The 19,407-nt window shown below is 31.5% G+C and overlaps 1 protein-coding gene across 13 annotated transcripts in view; it reads left to right on the plus strand.

Annotated features, from left to right (window-relative positions):
• LOC112463857 (glycogen synthase kinase-3 beta) overlaps window positions 1-19,407 on the plus strand; it is a 45,636-nt gene extending 26,229 nt beyond the window's left edge. For 5 of the 13 annotated variants that reach the window (XM_025030498.1, XM_025030493.1, XM_025030491.1 and 2 more), the window contains 7 exons: window positions 3,195-3,402; window positions 3,742-3,825; window positions 4,107-4,145; window positions 5,011-5,121; window positions 5,648-5,885; window positions 6,167-6,360; window positions 9,118-11,893. In XM_025030498.1, the coding sequence (XP_024886266.1) occupies window positions 3,195-3,402; window positions 3,742-3,825; window positions 4,107-4,145; window positions 5,011-5,121; window positions 5,648-5,885; window positions 6,167-6,360; window positions 9,118-9,561 (1,318 nt within the window). In that variant the 3' untranslated portion in view covers window positions 9,562-11,893. Of the gene's footprint in view, window positions 1-3,194; window positions 3,403-3,741; window positions 3,826-4,106; window positions 4,146-5,010; window positions 5,122-5,647; window positions 5,886-6,166; window positions 6,361-9,117; window positions 11,894-19,103 lie in introns of those variants that run through there. The other 8 variants (XM_025030499.1, XM_025030492.1, XM_025030501.1 and 5 more) reach the window with 4 other exon arrangements.

Genomic DNA, 19,407 nt, shown 5'->3' on the forward strand with positions numbered 1-19,407 from the left:
TAATATAGTCCGCGTATAACAGTAAATTAAAGAGTTATATCAAAATTGACAGTCAGTCACTGATGATTTCTTTAATTTAATACTTTCTCTAATACTCCTTTTTTCTATATTTAATTATTTTATATTATAAAATAAATTATATAGAATAAAATCATTTTGTAATATTAATTATATATTATTATGTAAGTCTTTTATCAGTACACAATTGTGTGTACTGATAATGGAACATCGTAAAAATATCAAAATAATCTTGCGCAAATCGCAACGTTCAGCAGATCTAATCATAAAAGAGATTGTCTCGAACCTTATTCTTCCGCTATTCTCTGGCTTGATTAATCCCCCCTTTTTTTTATTATCCGCGCGGCCTATTTCGTTAAACCGAGCACGATTGCCTCTGACGTCGACAAAGAAGCCTTCGATATAACGAGGGACGCCCCCTTAAGTCGCACAAAATGTCACCATGAGGACCGATATACAGATATTCTCTGAAGCTTTCTTGCTTCACAGGTAGGGGCTGCACGCCATGGGAAAGGTCGAAGTCTCCTCCGATGCGCGCGTAACGCGATAAAAGGATCGGCATCGTACGCGATGCAGCTGCTGTGCATCGCTTCGTTGCGCTTTTTGTCGCAAGCTGGATTTAGCTGGCTAGCTGACTAAGTAGTCGGCTGGATTTTCTAGCCTCGACTGTCGCTTGACCCATTTCCTCCATATAGGCGCGATGTTTGTTTAATTTTTTTTTAGGCCCTTTCAAGAGTCTCGGAAATTATTCTGAGGCTCTATCTTTGGTTTTCTTGATTTTTAGTAGAAATTTTTTAGAAACACGTCCAAAATAATACTATTAATTAAAATAATTCTTTATTACTATATCTCTCAGTCTATACTTAGAAGATACAAAAATAAGATGTATGTATCTTGGTAAAGGAAAAACATGTTATTGGGATGAGGTAACAATATGTGAGATACTTCAGAGAATCGGCATTTAAAAATAATAAAAAATAAATAAAATAAAACCAATACATACATTTGTGTATGTTAATCTTATCTGAATCTGAAATTATTTTGTTATAATATCTGCTTAATAAGAGAGTGCAATACTTTTAACATTATTTGATTTTTATATTGTTATTTATATTATATATATTAATTGATTTTTTTTAACGTATTCTTTTGGGAAATCTTGTACACGTCATGCTTTAATTTGGCCGCGCGGTAACACGCTCAGTGTCTTGCCAATGCAGCGGCGTTTCATAGGAACGTGACAAGATTGCTTTCGCTGTATTGTTCAATTCTTGCAACTATAAATCAGATACGAGATTTTCGTATCCGTTGCCGGTGTATAATTATAATAATTGCGTGTCTCTCACGTATATAATTTAACGTCTTGAACGAAACGGTTGTTTGCCATATCTCGCCGTTATAATGAATAATATATATAAATTCTTTTCTTGTCTATTTACAATCAAACATATACAAAATTATAGGTTAGATTTTTATTATAGATTGTCTACAAAGGGTTTTACACTAGATATTAAAATCTAATCGGCATTAATCTCGCGAAGTACTGCACAAAACAAATGAGTCGCTCGCGATCTTCAATCTATGGTTGACAGTAATGATTGAAAATGTCGCAAATATGTCAGAAGACAAGACACCGTTCACGTGGAGACTAATCGTTCGCGGCGTATTCGCAAATCGGAATCCTCGTAATATTCACCTTCGAACTCGAAAGCAGGTGATTCTCTAATTTCGAAAAGTATCTCGATCAAGGATCTCTTAACCCACTTTGCCAATAACAAAATACAATTTTCACAGAAATTGAGTTTGATTAACCTTGCTCTTGTCAAAGTAATGATGAAGTTACAGCACATACATGCAAAGCAATTATTATTTCAAGTAAATTTTAAGTAGTCCTTTAAATAATTCTTTATTATCATATTCTGTAAATATAAAGATTATGAAAAAAATAACTATTATTTTGATATTAAATTTCAATAATTAGAACTTTTTTATTATTACAAGGGAATTATTAGTTAGTTATTTAATTCTATTGTCTAATTTTTTAATAAATAGAAAGATTGTTATTAATTGCATCACGATCACTTTGCTGTATCCATGTAAATAGTCAAAGCTATTTTAATAGATATCTATATGAATCAACAAAGCTTCTTATGACATACTCGATGTGTTATTAAAACAACCTAATGCACCCGATATTCGGCGCGTCCGTTTCTAACAACAGATGAAAGATATGACGAAAAGTGTGACGCAGTTGAGAAATAGACCGGCAAAAGTCTTGCGTGAAAATAGCAAAATGCATATTGCGTGAGGAAGTTTACATTGCAATGGTAGCAAACCCGGTTATAGTTCGCAATAGTTTACACCGCCTGTTTATCAGACTTCATCAAGGCTATTGTGCACGTTTTCTATCGCCGATTGAAAACGTCTCTCAACGATTCGATTGTACTTGTACATATTCGTTCAATTTCATGTAAATCTACGCGTTTTATCTTTTTTTGAACGATAAAAAGAGTTGTCAGAAGTCTATTTGCCTAAGTATTCCCATTAAGGAATCTATTGATCATTGAAGACATTAAGTATCGTCGGAATTCGCAAAATTGCAGGATAATTGTGAATTGTAAATCTCAGCGCTTTCTTCGGGCAATTTGGATGCACCATTCAGCGATTTATTCTGCAAGTTGCGTGGCTCGAAACTATTAGTAGTATAACAAAAACAAATCAAGGATTAGATTACTTCTGGTCGCCTATGTCCAAGAACTACATGTGAAAATAGCGACGATCGCGACAGACTCGCGACTTTAACGATGTGCGTGATCTTTTCTTACATTTCTGCGAAATATAAAGTTCTCGGAGAGAAAGAGAGAGAAATATCTGAAAATAATAATATAAAAATGGATTGATTCTCTGATACAGTATATGTATCTAAAGTTATTTTTTATAGATATTAATAGATCACATTTTGCAAAACAATACGTTGCATTTTGTCATAAATTTTCAAGATAATTGTCAACATGGAGACAATTTTGCTCGAGACGTTTTTGCGAAATAGGTGCAAGTTTCCCTCGATTCTCGAGGTTCTGGGCGTTTTCTGCTTTTTAGAGGAAGTTCGGTTTCCCACTTTTGTTTCCACTTCTTTTCGTGCACTGTGGTTTTTTCCGATTTGTTTCTATGGGTAGTGCAATGTACCCTGCAGGCAAGGATGGCAGCAAGGTAACGACTGTGGTAGCGACTCCCGGTGCTGGTCCGGATCGTCCTCAGGAGGTCGCGTATACCGACACCAAGGTCATCGGCAATGGCAGCTTCGGCGTGGTGTATCAGGCGAAACTCTGCGATTCGGGAGAGATGGTTGCTATCAAGAAGGTTCTCCAGGATAAGCGATTTAAGGTAAGCATTTTTACGTTTATTTTCTGACATATATCTAAGTAACGAGGTTCAAAAAAACTAAAATTATGAGGTAAATAAAAATGTGTTGACGACACATAATAATAGCTATAATAATAGTTAATAGTTACTAGATAATGTGTTGAAATAATACATTTTTATTTGCATTTTATTTTACTTAATTTGATTTAATTTGATTACATTCTATTCTATCTTTTTATTCTATATTTATTTATTTTATTCTGTTTTATTTTTTATTTAAATTTTTTTTCCCATTTATTTTATTTATTAATGAGCCACGAATACAAGATGTTATAATAAAACTGTACGATTTTATTTCAGAACAGGGAATTACAAATCATGCGACGTCTTGAGCACTGCAACATTGTGAAACTCAAATATTTCTTTTATTCTAGTGGTGATAAGGTAACTATCTTATCTATTTTTCTTGAATTTTACATGAAGATGAGTTCGATATCCAATTTTGTGGTTTAAAAAATTCTAAGAATTCTCTATCAATCTGTTTATTATAAATCGAGAGAAATTCGCGAGAAAATGATGCGAAGTATGTAACTTTAATCAGTACAGCTCCCTTGATTGGCGCGCAATTATCAATTTTATCGGTTCGTTACGTAAATCATACGTGCCTACAAATAAAACGAGAGATGTTCATTTAATGCATGCCACATTGTTATGTTATTTTATAGAACGTCTTAACCGCGACTAATCCGGTTTTTCACGTTGACGTAAGTTGAAGTGCACCCAGTAGTAGTTTGTACAAGAGTCCTCCTTTTGGCGAGAGAAAAAAGAAACTCTAGGCGAATTATCGCTTCCAAATAGGAACACATCTTCACATTCGTATCATTCCTTCGAAACGTCATTTTTTTTTTTTAATGTCAATCTGGGTCCGATTAGATTACGCTGCTTCGCTAGTCTTGTTAGTACGTAATTTTTCTGAAGGCGTGTGTGGTAATTGTAAATGTTAATAACACGAGGGCATCGATGTGTGTGTCCAAGAGAGATAATAATGACGAAACGTTTAACTTAAACGATCCCTATATACGGGGTATCCCACAATTCGCTATAATTATTCCATATTTTTAATCACAGATTCTGATGGATTTTTAATTGGTGCTTCTTTATTCATAAATTCATAAATTCTGAGACCCTGAAAATAATAAGAAAGAATTAAACTCCTAATGAAAAGAAAAAAGTTTTTGTATGAGAATAAATATCATAATCCTATTTCTACGTTCTAGTATTTTTTAATTAATTCTCGAAAGACCTATTTGCAAAGATTTACATGTAATGTTGAAAGCTAGAAGATTGAACAAATAAAAAAGAATTGATGAGCATTATAGGTCGTAAAGATAGTTAAAAATAAAAAGTTGCTGTCGGATTGATTAGAGAGAATTTGTCGTTAAAATTTAAGTCGCGCGAGTTGCGGGAAACTCTACATTTCTTCCTGACGATAGTATACCGAATATGTCGTCAATGTTTGGGTTTGGAGTAGTGTGCCTTTGAGACGACAAATATTTATAAACAGATCCCCCTCGCTTGTTGAATGAATGTTACGTGCAAAAGAATTTTCGTTTTTCTTTCTTTTTTTAGAAGGACGAGGTTTATCTTAATCTAGTCCTGGAATACATACCCGAAACTGTGTACAAAGTCGCTCGACATTATAGCAAAAGCAAGCAGACGATACCAATCAGTTTCATCAAGGTAAGTTCATTTTTTTATATTTCTAGACTCATAATGTAACGCAGAAATAGATATTTATTTGTAAACCTGCTTGTACTTTTTTGTAATCTTGTAATCTTTAATTAATCTTTAGAAAATCACGTAGATGTTATAGTATCTCTGATTGTAAAGGAAACATTCTTTTCATTCATGCAATACTCAGTACCTAAGAAGTCATTAATTATATTATGAATCTCTCTTAAATTAAAATATATGTATATAAGATTCATAAGTATCAACTACTTAAGTATGTTTTAGTACGCGATATTTGCAATATTTCAGTCGATTATATTCGCCGTTTTAAATTTACTATTCATACCTCAGGTTTGTAATCGGTGATCTGAAAAACCTAGAAATACTGACTTGTACACAATTCGAAAGAATCTGGAAAAATTTTATAAAGATTTTTATATTATAAAAAATGTGTTTTGCAAACTTAACCAGACATATTGTAGTATTAAATGTAATACTACAAAAGATAATCTTTGCTTTTCTTTGTTCTTTGCAGTTATATATGTATCAACTGTTCCGTTCATTGGCGTACATCCACTCGCTGGGTATCTGTCACAGGGATATCAAGCCACAGAATTTGCTTCTAGATCCGGATACTGGTGTTCTGAAGCTATGTGATTTCGGTTCAGCTAAACATCTTGTGAAAGGCGAACCAAATGTGTCCTATATCTGCAGTCGCTACTACCGCGCACCTGAACTCATTTTCGGTGCTATTGACTATACTACAAAGATTGGTACGTTCAAAATTTTGATGAAACTTTGTTTAACATTGCATATTATGTTTGAAAGAATTTCATCATTGACCGTGCTGTTTGTGTCTTTTTGTTCTAATTTATATGTATATGATATATATCCGAAAAAATAATCTAATTCTTGACAGATATCTAAAATCTTTTGACAAACGTTGTAATTAATAACGACATGTAAAAAAATACATTATTTAATTTGTTTTTTATTTCTCTTATTATATTTTATTGTAATTCTTAGTGTAACGTTTTTTTCTCTTTCTCGACAGATGTCTGGAGTGCAGGTTGCGTGCTAGCGGAACTGCTGCTAGGTCAACCGATATTTCCCGGCGATAGTGGTGTCGATCAGCTGGTAGAGATTATCAAAGTACTCGGTACGCCTACGCGCGATCAGATACGTGAGATGAACCCCAATTATACCGAATTCAAATTTCCACAAATTAAGTCACATCCTTGGCAAAAGGTAAATTCTACTATTTTATTTTTAAATATAACTTTATACATATTGTTTTTAATATGTATTTATATACGTACATAAATCCAGCGACATATTCTATGTATTTCTTCATCATGTGATTGTTTCGACTTGTTCCACACATATGTCTATTAACTTTGTGATTTGTTATGAATAATTAAGAAGCCCGTTTTTATCTTAAATCCATAATTTCAGTAATAAAGATGATAGAGAATGTAGTTATCTTTTGAAATATATATCGTTTAAAATATATACTTAAAACACAAATTTCAGAAAAATATGGATTTTTTAAACAGGATAATGACAAACAGAAAACAGAAATTTTTCAGTTAATTTTTCAAGTTAAAGGGAAAGGTAGAGTCGAATTTGATGTAACATTGCATGAAGAATTATTTAACATGCACTTTCGTAGGAAGAGATTATTTTTTCGTGTTTAAAAGATCGATGGCAATAGCAATAGCGCCTCGATCGGTGCCCATCATCAATACATGTACTCGTGATTTGCAGTATATGCTTCAACGAATGAGTGAAACACCTATGTGTTCCACGGAGCATCAGAAGATTAGAGTAAGTGATCCGACTTGCAACAAGTGTTGTTCAATATGGCTGGCACAAACTTTCTCTATCTTGGCCCGTTGTACTAACATTCGAAATAACATCTAAACTTCCATTTCGATATTCGGACGAGCGTGCAGACTTATTCCCAATCTTGTTTAATGATTACTTAAAAGAGAACGAAAATAAGGAGAAGAATAGTCTTCAAGATTTCTTTTACGATCAATTATCTTCTTCATGTAACTCCTCATTGCCTATAGTCTCATCTGTTAACGACACTAATGATTTTTTATACGCGATTTCTTACATTTTACATTTGTTATGGCGACTGATTGAGAGTCACTTACTCTGATGTTCTGGTGATATTTGAGACTTGCATTTGTCAAACTTGAAAGAATGAGTAACATACTGTGGTCTTTCGTGTCTATTGCACAGAGAATAGTGCTTGGAGTCTGTGTTCATCTTAGATGTACATATTTATTCCAATATTATGCTGGTACATATATATGTATATATAAAATATATATAAACAAAGTTGCATATATAAGTACATGGTGTGTAGATTTAAACTTTATAAATTTTTCTGTGTTTTTATTGGGATATATGTCCTTTTATGGAGATGTAGTACTATGTGCTAAAATGTACAAATTATAGATGAGCACAATAGATGTTCTACAATGGATGATTTTCGAATATAGATAGATAAGTTTTTGATGATAATATTAATGACAAATATCGATGTTATCCTTATCCATTCTCATTGTCGATACAAAGCATAATTATTTAATTTTCAGTTCTCAGCAGGTATCAAAACAAATTTCTTAACTCTAGGACTGCACATTGTATTTTTGTATATGATTATATATATATAGTACATAACATTTACATATTGGATCTATCAGATTTTAGCCTATTATTTTTACATAACTCTGATACAAATACATATTTTTCAATAAATTTGTTTACAAGAGAATGTCAGACATCGTGAAACAGAATTATAAAATCAAAATTCAAGTCCGTTTGCTAGATTGAAAAATGTAAATGTTTAAACAGGAAAAATTTCCAAGAATGTTAGCAATTTGAAATTGTCGCCAGGTTGAACAAACCCATATATAGTGATCCTAGAGTTAAACGCCATAAAATGAAATGTAAGAACTGAAATTTTGCATACGAAGTGTGACTAAAACCATCTCGTTACGAATCTTTTAATAACATATCGCGACCTTTCATATCCATCATACTGAGAGTAGTGCTTGGAATCAGTGTGTAATTTTCTTAAACGGAATTTTATAGACCTCATAGTACAAGAGAATTGACAAACTTTACGATACCTACTGAGATTTAAAACTGAGAATTTACATGTTACTAACTGTTCTTGTTATTAATCATTCGTACAACTTTCAATCTTCCATAATTGTACACAATGTTCAACTTTTTGAAAACATTGAACAGAAAATGTCAATGCACGAAAATAAAAGATTTTGATTCGTATTCTTACTGCTCCTCTTACTGGTACACTGCTGATCATAAAGAAACAAATAAGTTTTATAGTCAAGGTTAGTTCTTATTCTCACTGCACATTTATAATGCTCTTATCTTACTGTTAGAAGTATATTTACAATATAACACAGTGCATTATGTGATGGAGGAAATATCTAATCTTGCATATCTCTGCTCTTCAATGTTGTCATTAGCTGTCGCATACGAATGCACAGTTTATTTACGTAAGTCTATGGTAATATTGCACAATTGGCCGTTACTGATAAACTTTCTTATTTTATTTATTAGACTTTATTAAAATATATACTTTTTACACGCTATTTATTTTTTGCACTTTAAAAGAGACCGAAGAAGTATCAGAAGTATTCAAATATTATTATTGTTATGTAATATGATCTTATCAATGAAATTAATCGCATAGCACCGCTATAACGGATCATACTTGCAAAGCCTCTTGCATTTATCAAGTACAGTGCGCCGTTATTACGGACCAATGTTCTACAAATTTAATTTAGAATAAGATTTTTGCTATAAAATTTATCCTTTAAACCAAGACTGACAGTCTGTCTCTAAAAGTCTCAACAAATGTGTGATCAGCATATCGTAATATTTATCTAAGGAATATTTATTGATACATTTAACGAAAGTTGAAAATACAAGGTTTTGTCATGAACTTGATGGTGATTGCAGGTGTTCAGGGCGCGTACGCCGCCGGAAGCGATGGACCTAGTAGCACGGCTGTTGGAATATACGCCATCGCTGCGCATGACGCCGCTACAAGCATGTGCGCACTCGTTCTTCAATGAATTACGTGAACAGGGCACGCGGTTGCCGAGCGGCCGTGAATTGCCGCCACTCTTCAATTTCACCGAGCATGAGCTGCGAATCCAGCCGATCCTTAACAGCATGCTGATACCCAAGTACATGCAATCGGCCGCCGCCACCACCGGTACGGAGGGAAATCCCGGCGGGGGCGGCGGGGGCGGAGGTGGCGGCCAGTCGGACGCCACGGGCGCCGCTGCCAGTGCTAGCGGTAACTCTAGTGATAATAGCGCCAGCAATCCCAACACCACCACTAACACCACCGCTACAAACACGCAAAACACTGACCCCAGCCAATCGAACATGGCTTGAACCGCTTTACTCTATCTTCTACTTTTCTTTTCCTTTTTAACGTTATTAAAGAATTGGGTTATGACGTTGTTACGATGGTATGACGAAGTAATCATCTTCTGACGAGGATGTCCACGTTGTAAATGCGTTGTATACTGCATTGCGGAATATATAGATATAAGATTTTCATCTTCTCTCTAGCGAGAAGTAGTGGTAGTACAGCGACGCGATTCGGCGGAATTAAGGCTTCTCGCCCGTCTCCGTAGGCACGTTGGACCAGGGGGTTCTGACTCTCTTCATCTTAACGAAGATGAAAATTCGATTAATTCGTAATTTCCAGAGGACGGAGGCAGAGCGCCAGTACTGTCGACTTATTATCTCCACTACTCACTGACTTTTTCGTTGTCAGTGGCGACTGCTTGACTGACTTATTAACCAAAATATATTGTCTGAAAAATATATCTTGACTGCGAGTCTATAGTGCAACTAGATTATATTTCTGTAAATTAGACAGCCAAGATTCTTTTACCTCGAGATTCGTGTCTATCTTTGCATCTGTTCCTTATCTTTTTAACGATAAAATTGCTATTCTTATGGAACAGGCATATAAAATCGAATTTTATGATAGGAGAACGTTAATCTAATTTTGCGGAACTATAATCATATTTCAGATTCGTAAAGACATTTCTGGAAAACTGTAAAGCAATCGTTAACAACAAGACGCACAGGAAAAAAATTATATTAATTTTATAATTGCATGAGATATATAAAAATAGAAATATGTACACTCCTAGAAGAATAGTGTCACGACTTAAAAATTTATAATTTTTAGGAGAGAAGAATAAATTTAATTCAGGTCTGGTATGATTCACTTGTCAAGCGACCGCAACCGATTTAAAAGAATAACGACACTTCTGCTCCATGCGGCAGAAGTTATTTCGCATATCGCTTGTGATATTATAGCACGTATGTAACATTTTAGGCATACTTTTTATAGGCTTAATTCAAAATCGAAATTTTTTGAGTTGTGGCAATACTTTTCTAGGGGTTCGATACATAGATATGCGCAAGCGTATAGTTTTCGCAACGTAATAAGTATAAATTGTGTGTTCCAATTAACTGCACACACACTTTACAATGAGAAAGGAAGCTTTGACTGATATCTTCTGTCGTTAGCTCCTAGCTGACATAAAATCAACAAAGATAAAGACAGATCGGAAAAGCTTCACGTAACTTCTCTAACATCGGTACATGGCTAGAGAACGCGCAATTTTATTTATTACATCCGTAGATTCCAATATATAACATTTCACATCCCGTTTCTCTTTAAATGATCTATTTTAGTTCGCTGCTTTTGAAGAATTCGCTGAAATTCGCCTTCTCTTTCCAGGAAGGGAGTTTGGACCCACTGTGTGGGCATATAGTATCAAAAGTATTTTACACATTGAAGTAAATTAACATTTTCTTATATGCTACAACTTGTATTTGATAGAATAGATTTACGAAACACGCCGAGAATTCTCAATTTGATAAATATCTGTTGAAGCTAGATCTCAAAATTCATTTTTGTTACAGACACACGGAATAGATCTAATATTAATTTATAATATTTACCGAAGAGAAAGTTTCGGAATTGTTCTCGAAATTATTCTGTCAGCTACGAATTGTTGCGAAAAGCTAATTTACTTCAGTGTGTGCATGCGCGAACAAAAATTTTGACATTTTTTATTTCTTACATTATAAACCGATGTGGCTATTAGGAGTCTTAATTACGCTTCGTTGTTGTCGAATCGAATTCAGTGTATATATATATGTGTAGGAATTTGTCCCCCTTTAACTTTAAATACCGCTAAATGCGTTTACTCTAATTAAAGGTAAACTAAGAGGATGTATAATCTAATGCGTTTAGTAATGTCGTTTGCGTCGCCATCATTTTATATTTTAAGACAAATTGCGAAATCGAAGCTTGACAAAAATACTTGAGGAGAATGTGAATGCTGATAACGGATAAAGAATGTTATGTTGTCTTTTGTAGACTAGACCGACGCAATTTGACAGCGAATGCTTAATTATACCCTATGTATATATAAAAAATAAATCCATCTTTAACATATTGACTGTTATGTTAAACCCATTATTTATATATGAATGACACTTTATTTCTGCCATTTAAATATGACATCAAATTTTCGTAACAAGCTAGTGTGCAATGATATTCTACGATAAAAAAAGTAAGTTATGAAGAGAACGGGTTTGGTTTCCTAAAAATTTTTCATGAAATTGAATGTCATTTATATATAAGTGATTCGTATAAATGACATAGCAGACAGTGTGCTAATTGAGAACGGCTAAATGCGCGACCCTAAGTGAGTTAAAATCGTTAAAATACAGTCGAATGCCTTTACTGTGAACTCGTTAGGATCAAACAAATTGCTTTTTGTATACTTTTCTTTAAGTTTCTAATTGGATTTTAGTAACATATATATTGAATATCTTTTTTACTTGCTTTCTCATTCTAATATGATTACGCAATCACATAGCAAATATGAATAGTGGGAAAGCTATGCGAAAAAGAAAATTCTCTTTAAAGAATATTTAGATGATTTATAATACGGGGAGTTGATTATACGGATATTCGACTGTACATGTAACCATATTCGATTATGTCTAGGCATTTCTAGACAGAGTTCAATATCTGCAAATTTAACTTTAAAAAGTACAGATGCTTGTTGAAAGAAAACCATCGTACTATTAATGCATAATTTGGCAGCGAAAACAAATTTCTTTATTGCTGAATTGACTTAAATGTACATATTAAATGTACATATAACTGGTTTCTCTTTAACCGACAATTGCTAAGCATGATTCGAATTGAAAACAAACCAAAACAATGTGTAATCAAATGTCTAATAATTTATTAATGCATTGCAAAATTGGTTGAAAAAATAACATCGATGACAATTGGAAGAAGATCATCGTGCTATCGACATAATTTAGCATATATGTAAGAATCGTTCCTTCTTTAACAACTGATAATTGCTAAACGCGACTCTAGTTAAACGAAAATTCGAGATAAATGCGTAATTTAGCATCTAATATCATTAATTTATTGATAGAATGCGACAGCAGGACCGAAACCGGTATAATTTAAAATTCTAACGATTGAGTGACCATTGCATTTATATTTGTGAATAAATGAAATGATAATTTTCTTACAATCCTTTCGCGTAGAAAATTATGCTCATCGGAAATTGTACCAGTTTCAAATTATACACGGTGGATGTTATTGCGAAGTCGTTTTAGAAGGAGATAAAAATTGGAAATGGACTATTATATTCTCGATTCATAACGCGAGTTTCATTAAGCCGAACTGTATTTCTTCAAGATTTAAGTCAACTTGCAGATATCGCATACTACGGAACGATATAACGATGAATATCGAACGATAATATCAATAATTAATGTCTGCATTTCATCTCGACTGATGTCATCTCGTAGGCAAATGATCATGAAAAGGATACCCTTTATTTTGTGTTCTTGTGATTTCTTCCGTTAATGACCCAAGTAGCAAGATGATATTTAAAGACGTCTTATTGACATTAAAGACGTTATTAACATGATTTGACGTTACTCTGCTACTTGAGGACTATTACTGATACACGCAGAAAGATACTTGAAATATGTTTCAATATGTATAAAAGTGTCTCTTTCAGATATAAAAATCGACGCGGATTAAGACGCGCTGTCAAAATTTAAGAGAATATTAACTAACAAATTTGTCTTTCTTGCTGAAACATTTAGAAAAGGCAGACATTAATTAATGCCTATATCGATCATGCTTTGGCTCTTAAAATTGTTATCCATAAATACTGTCGCTACGCTATGACTTTTTCCGGATTCTCGGCTTTCCAAATTTTTCTTTTTTCTTTTTTTTTTAATCTAGATGACGAACCTGATCGACTCAATGGAGCGATTTGTAATACTTTTAAGCCGATGACATCGTACATGGCGAATGGACTTTTTGACATGTTAATAAAATTCCTTCGATAACTAAAAAAAAGTTTTTGTGCGTTATACATGTCCCAGGAATCAGTTACGCGGGAAAACAGTTGAAAATTTGAAAAGTTTTTCAAAGGAACGTGTGATAAGAGCGAAAACTCTCTTAGATTAAGAAGACGCACTTCTCTATTGCAAGAATTATGGAAAGGTTTGTAGCATGTAATTTTTATTTTCTAAAAAATATGGTTTTAAGGCATAAAATAAATATTTGACGTACATACATATATAAAATAATAAAAATAAATAACTTTTATACATAATTTATAAAGTATATTTATTGTTGGTTTGCTATTACCGGCAATTTTGCAATATATTAATTGTTAAGATTTAAAAATCAAATTATTTGTTAATGGTTTTTAATAATACAAAATGTATAGAGAGAGAGAGAGAGTGAAGTATAAAATTACTAATGTGTAATTCTCTGAATCTAATTCAGAAATAAATCTATAATCCTCGCAGCTGTATCCCGGGACAATCCAGTTATCTCAACATGTGTAGCATATTCTCTCATTGCGTTGCAAAAGATAACATTCAACCCAGTTCGGTTCTTCTACCAGGAGATGCAATCAAAAATGAGAAGCAAAATATATGAAGAAAGAATGAGTGATATATAAAAATTAGAGACGTTGAGGTTCAAATTAGAATTTTATCGACGTTGAAGATATTAAAATTAAGTTTTTTAACTCTCTCGTCTTTCTGGTTTTTTTTTTATGATTAGTGCTGCATCTCACGTTTGATTTGAAACGAAATCATCGTCAACTTTTCTCTAACTTTAGAAGTAAGACAGCTTTAGAATTTATTTTTCGGAATGTGTCTTCCGGTTTTGAAAAAACGAAAATATGCTTTGTACAAGAAGTCGTAAACGTGTCGATGATAGAAAAGTGAAATTCACATTTTCGCCATGTACAAATTTAAATTACACCGTTCTGTACAATTAGAAATAGATATAAATTATGAGATTGTGAAGGTTAAAATATTGCATAAAATATATAAATAAATCTGAGAACGAACTAAAGAACCAGTTCAGGTTTAGGTATCGGAAACAATATTGAAAATATTAAATGGTTTGTTAATTAGTTGTACATATTTTGAATTAATTATTTTCTAATTGTTTTGAATGGTGCATTTATAAATCCTTATCCTTACTTTAAGAGATGGCTGGCTCGATGCAAAGGCTCGAATTCTCTTTCGTGTTGTCATGTTGATACACAGCACGAAATATTTTTTTCGAAAGAGATTTTGAAATAATCGACATTTTTTAAAACTCAGCGAAATTACACCGTTATCCATCTCTAAGTTTGTTCGTTTCAGTTGCATCTTTCGCACTTCGTTTTTTTCTATCTCTTTTTAAAGCCTAGATATACATATGTATATCCGTTTTATTTTAAAGCGCATGAAAGTGCAATTGATACAAATAAACTCACCGTTTCTTTCGAACGACTCTTGAAAGAGAGAAACACCGAAGAATTCAGAAAAGAAATTAATCAGAAATTTAGGTGTAAAGTAAGCAATAAGTACGAATATCGAATATTCACTTCTTGGACATAGATATATTGTTGATTATTTATCATTATTATTATTAATAAACAAATTCATCGATTTTTCGTTTGAATTAATTCCTTTCTCATCTCGTCTCAGCGAGTCTTTTCTTTATCATCTGTGGAAACCTTACACTCAGACAAATGGGAGGGGATTCTCTGTATTTCATAATTAGATGATCACGAAACTCTTTTGACGTGATTGTCAGCTTGAAAGAAGAGTATGTAAAATATTAAAACTCTATATAAATATAAAATATTGATCGAAAAGTTCGTTCATTTCATTTTTTTGTTTATTAGTATAAGGAGCCATATAATGAACGAATCTTTCGATTAATCTAATAATAATAAATTTATAATATGTGTGTATATATTATAATATTATTATTAGATTAATAATATAAATATATATAGAATTTAATATATAATGTATATATATATATGTGTGAGTGTATATGCATGTATATATGCATATATGCAAATTAATTAATATTTTAATGATAGTGATGAATAAAAACACATTGGTGTTGTGAAGAAATGGTGCGAAGAGAAAGATTAGACAAAAATTTGCTTTTAAGGTTCCTGTTTCTTCGTTGTAGCTGTATTAAACTATGACGTTAAAAACAAGAAATCATATATGAATTTTTTTTCTTACTTTATACATTGAAATAAATCAATTTTTTCATATATTATAACATGTGCGTTTGATAATATAGATTAATAAGACGTACTGAGAAAATCCCTTGTTTTATTAGTAAGTGCATGTATAATTCAAGCTGCAGATATGATTTCCAATAAATTTTCAACAAAAATGAACCTTACGACAATCGATCGAGATTTATAGCTATTTATTAATCTACGAGAAGGAATCTTTGGTTCAATACGAACTATTTTATACAAATTTATCCAACAAAGAGAAGCTGCTTGTGAAAAAACTAATTTATCTCGATTGTACAAGAAAAAATTTATATAATTTTTTATTTTTAATACCGTTAATCAATATTACAATGAGGAAATAAAAACCTTAAATAATATCATTATATAATATACTCTCTTTGTTTTACAATGACATCTTATTTGTTAAGTTTTCTTTTTATCTTAACATCATCGTTTACACCCTTCAAGATGTAACGGATAAAATATAACAATTGTGTAAAGAGACAAACAATAAACTAATTTAATATGTAAAATATATATGTGTATGTGTGCGCGCGCGTGTGTTCATGTGTATATTGAATTAGTGCAAAAGATATTAAGATACTTTTACAAGTTCAAGTTACGAGAGAAAGTTTAAGTTTAAAGTTTTAAGATGTGAAAAGGGTTTAAGATGAAAAAGTAGGAATGCATGAACCTAAATATATGATAATTATTTCAATTAATAAAGGTATAGTTTTCTTAAAACTATGTTATTTTGTTCTGAATCTTATTTAGTAAATACTTTTGCACTAATATAATACATTGTAAAAAATAATTCATTCTTTGGCGTTGTCGCTGACTGTGCGAGTAATGTTGTTTTGCATGATATGTTACGTGTTAATATATCTGCATAAGGTAAGAACGCTAAATAGTGTGACTAATTACGATATATCTCGACAAAGACCAATCTTTCTTAACTTCTATTTTCCTAAAACGACATATCACGTAAGGAATTAATGTAATATGGCGCACATTACATTAATCCATTAACGACCAATCACATTTTTGGGATAAAACTTCAATTGTGAATAAAATAAATTTAATAATAATAATGACATTCTCCAGTATCAATTTTTTTATAATATCTTGTTTTTAAATATATAAAAACGTTTGAGAGTATAAATTATTCATAATATTGTGGAATTAAATGAAAAGTAAGAACAGTTGTATAATAAAATATAGTATTATAATTACGGTCTTTAACTAAATTCTTTCCATTAGAGAACAATGCATGGTCTTTAATGGATTTATTAATCAAACACGAATAAAAATGGATGGAAAAAAGGAAATTGTTGAAAATAAATTAACCAAGCACAACAAACAAATGAATTCAAATAAACCTGAATTTGAAAAGTTTAATTAATCATTTTTGAATGTGTGTATATAATATTTATATCTTTTTATTATTGCATGTTAATTTTAATGTTAACTTTATTTTAATTTTTTTATTAAAGGTTTTATTTAAGGAGAATTAAAACAGAAAGATCTTTTCTTATTTTGCACTTTATTAAGTTAAATATGTTAATATAATTTAATTTGATCTTTCAATTTTGAAGTTTCGTGAATATGTCTTACGTATAACTCCATACAAGTGATTTTTCCTTCCAATTCCATTTTAATTCGTCCACTTTTTCCACAGACATTTCCACAGATATCAAGATGTATCTCATTTATTATCTATCAAAGTTCATCGTGTAAGTGAATTTATATACTGTTGCGGAATATTTGATAGGTGTGAGTGATACGTTAGGAATAATCTTAATTTCTCTTTTGGATCCGATCTGATCTGATCTCAATATTTGTTCTAAGAATCCCAATTGTTGGACATCCTCTTCAGAAGTGCGTAAGAAATATCTTATGAGGATCAAGAAAACTTTGAATTTTCAATTTAAACAAATTTACAATTACAACTATAATTCTCTTCTCATTTTTTATTCTGTTATAATGCAAAAATTGTTTTCCCAATTAAAAATTTATTAAATTTGAAAATTAAAATACCTACTCTAGAGTCTCGCAACTTCTTTTTTAGAATCTTACATTGCGTATATAATTGCGTATACATTGCGTATATAATTAAAACTAATCAAATTAATAAATATGTATATAGGGTCCTATCAACGTTTTTTGCTTAAGGAATATTTTTTGCACTTCACTGTAACTTATTAAGTTTTAACATTGCATAATGTTAAATATATACATATTTGACATATATTTTAGTAACTAAACGCCAAATCTTATTGAAATCCAATTCGAATTGCATGACAATGTTTTGTTATTTATTGATCCGTAATATTTAAATTAAGTAATATTTAAATTAATCGAAAAAATTGACGTTCTATTAATGTTATTAATAATTAATTAATTCTAATTATTGTTCTATTTTAATCTAATAATTAATTCTATTAAAAAAGTTGCACGAACATTTCACGTTTTGTGTGATAACGTATCTTTCATTTTCAATATACTATAAAATGGATTTTCCACGAATTCTCGGATACCCGGTATAGTAATTACGTGTGTTTCATTATCACATCGCGACATCCTTGGTGACGTTGTGTACACTACCGATCTGACCTAATGATAAAGCAATCAATATCTCACGAGTATAATCATTAGCAAATGCGTTTCGTTTAATACGCAATCACTCTCTTATTCGACACAAATATTAAAGAATTCAGACAAAATTATCAATCTCTTCAAATTATTTCTCTTCTTTGGTAGAAATGTAAAAAAGTTCGAGCTTTTTAATATAAAAGCTACTTTATATAAAGATGCTTAATTAAATAGTCTAACTTTGAAATAATATAATGACATAATCTTTCTATTTAGCTTATTCTATATACATTTTTTAAATAAATTAATTTTGTTTAAAAATTTTATTTTATATTTTCTTACATATTTTCTATTGTTGTCTTTGTAATTAAGAATAAAATAGAATATCCAGATCTTAAATTGTAGAAAACAAAGTTTCTCTTTTATTACTTTGAAAAAAAGAACAAGATAAATTGTTATCTGTAAGAAACTGCTTAACAAAGAATTTTTTAAATTAACATAAAAAATATCAATAAAAAATATATAATAATTTATACAGAAGACTATGTAATATAAATGAAAAAAAAAATTGCATGTTAACATTTAAAGCAAACTACATAATCACATTTATTTACACTAAGGAAGAATTACATTATACAAGAAATATCCTGATAAAATTAACGCCTCTTTCTTTCATGACCCTGTACCTTCTTTACACTCCTTAATATCGCATTTTAGACGAGGACAAGGATGCCAAGGAGACAAAGGAGCAGGAAGCTCAGGAGCAGCAAGTGGTGGACGGCGAATAGAAAATATGTTGATTGATGCAGATCAAATCGCGCTCCGGTCGAAATGGATGATGATGACGATGACGGTACTCCCGAATGATATAAGGGGCGGCGAATAATTGAGAAATCAAGGTAACACCCTCGACCGCAGGCGCAGTGAGTGCTTAATGTTTAAAACTCATGAATGTACGATATTAGGGAGAAATTGTTTAATATATATAAATATATATATAGAAGGGAGAGAGAGAGAGAGA

The sequence above is a fragment of the Temnothorax curvispinosus genome, unplaced genomic scaffold (genome assembly GCF_003070985.1).
Source record: "Temnothorax curvispinosus isolate PA1 unplaced genomic scaffold, ASM307098v1 QBEX01013717.1, whole genome shotgun sequence".
Classification (NCBI taxonomy): Eukaryota; Metazoa; Arthropoda; class Insecta; order Hymenoptera; family Formicidae; genus Temnothorax; species Temnothorax curvispinosus.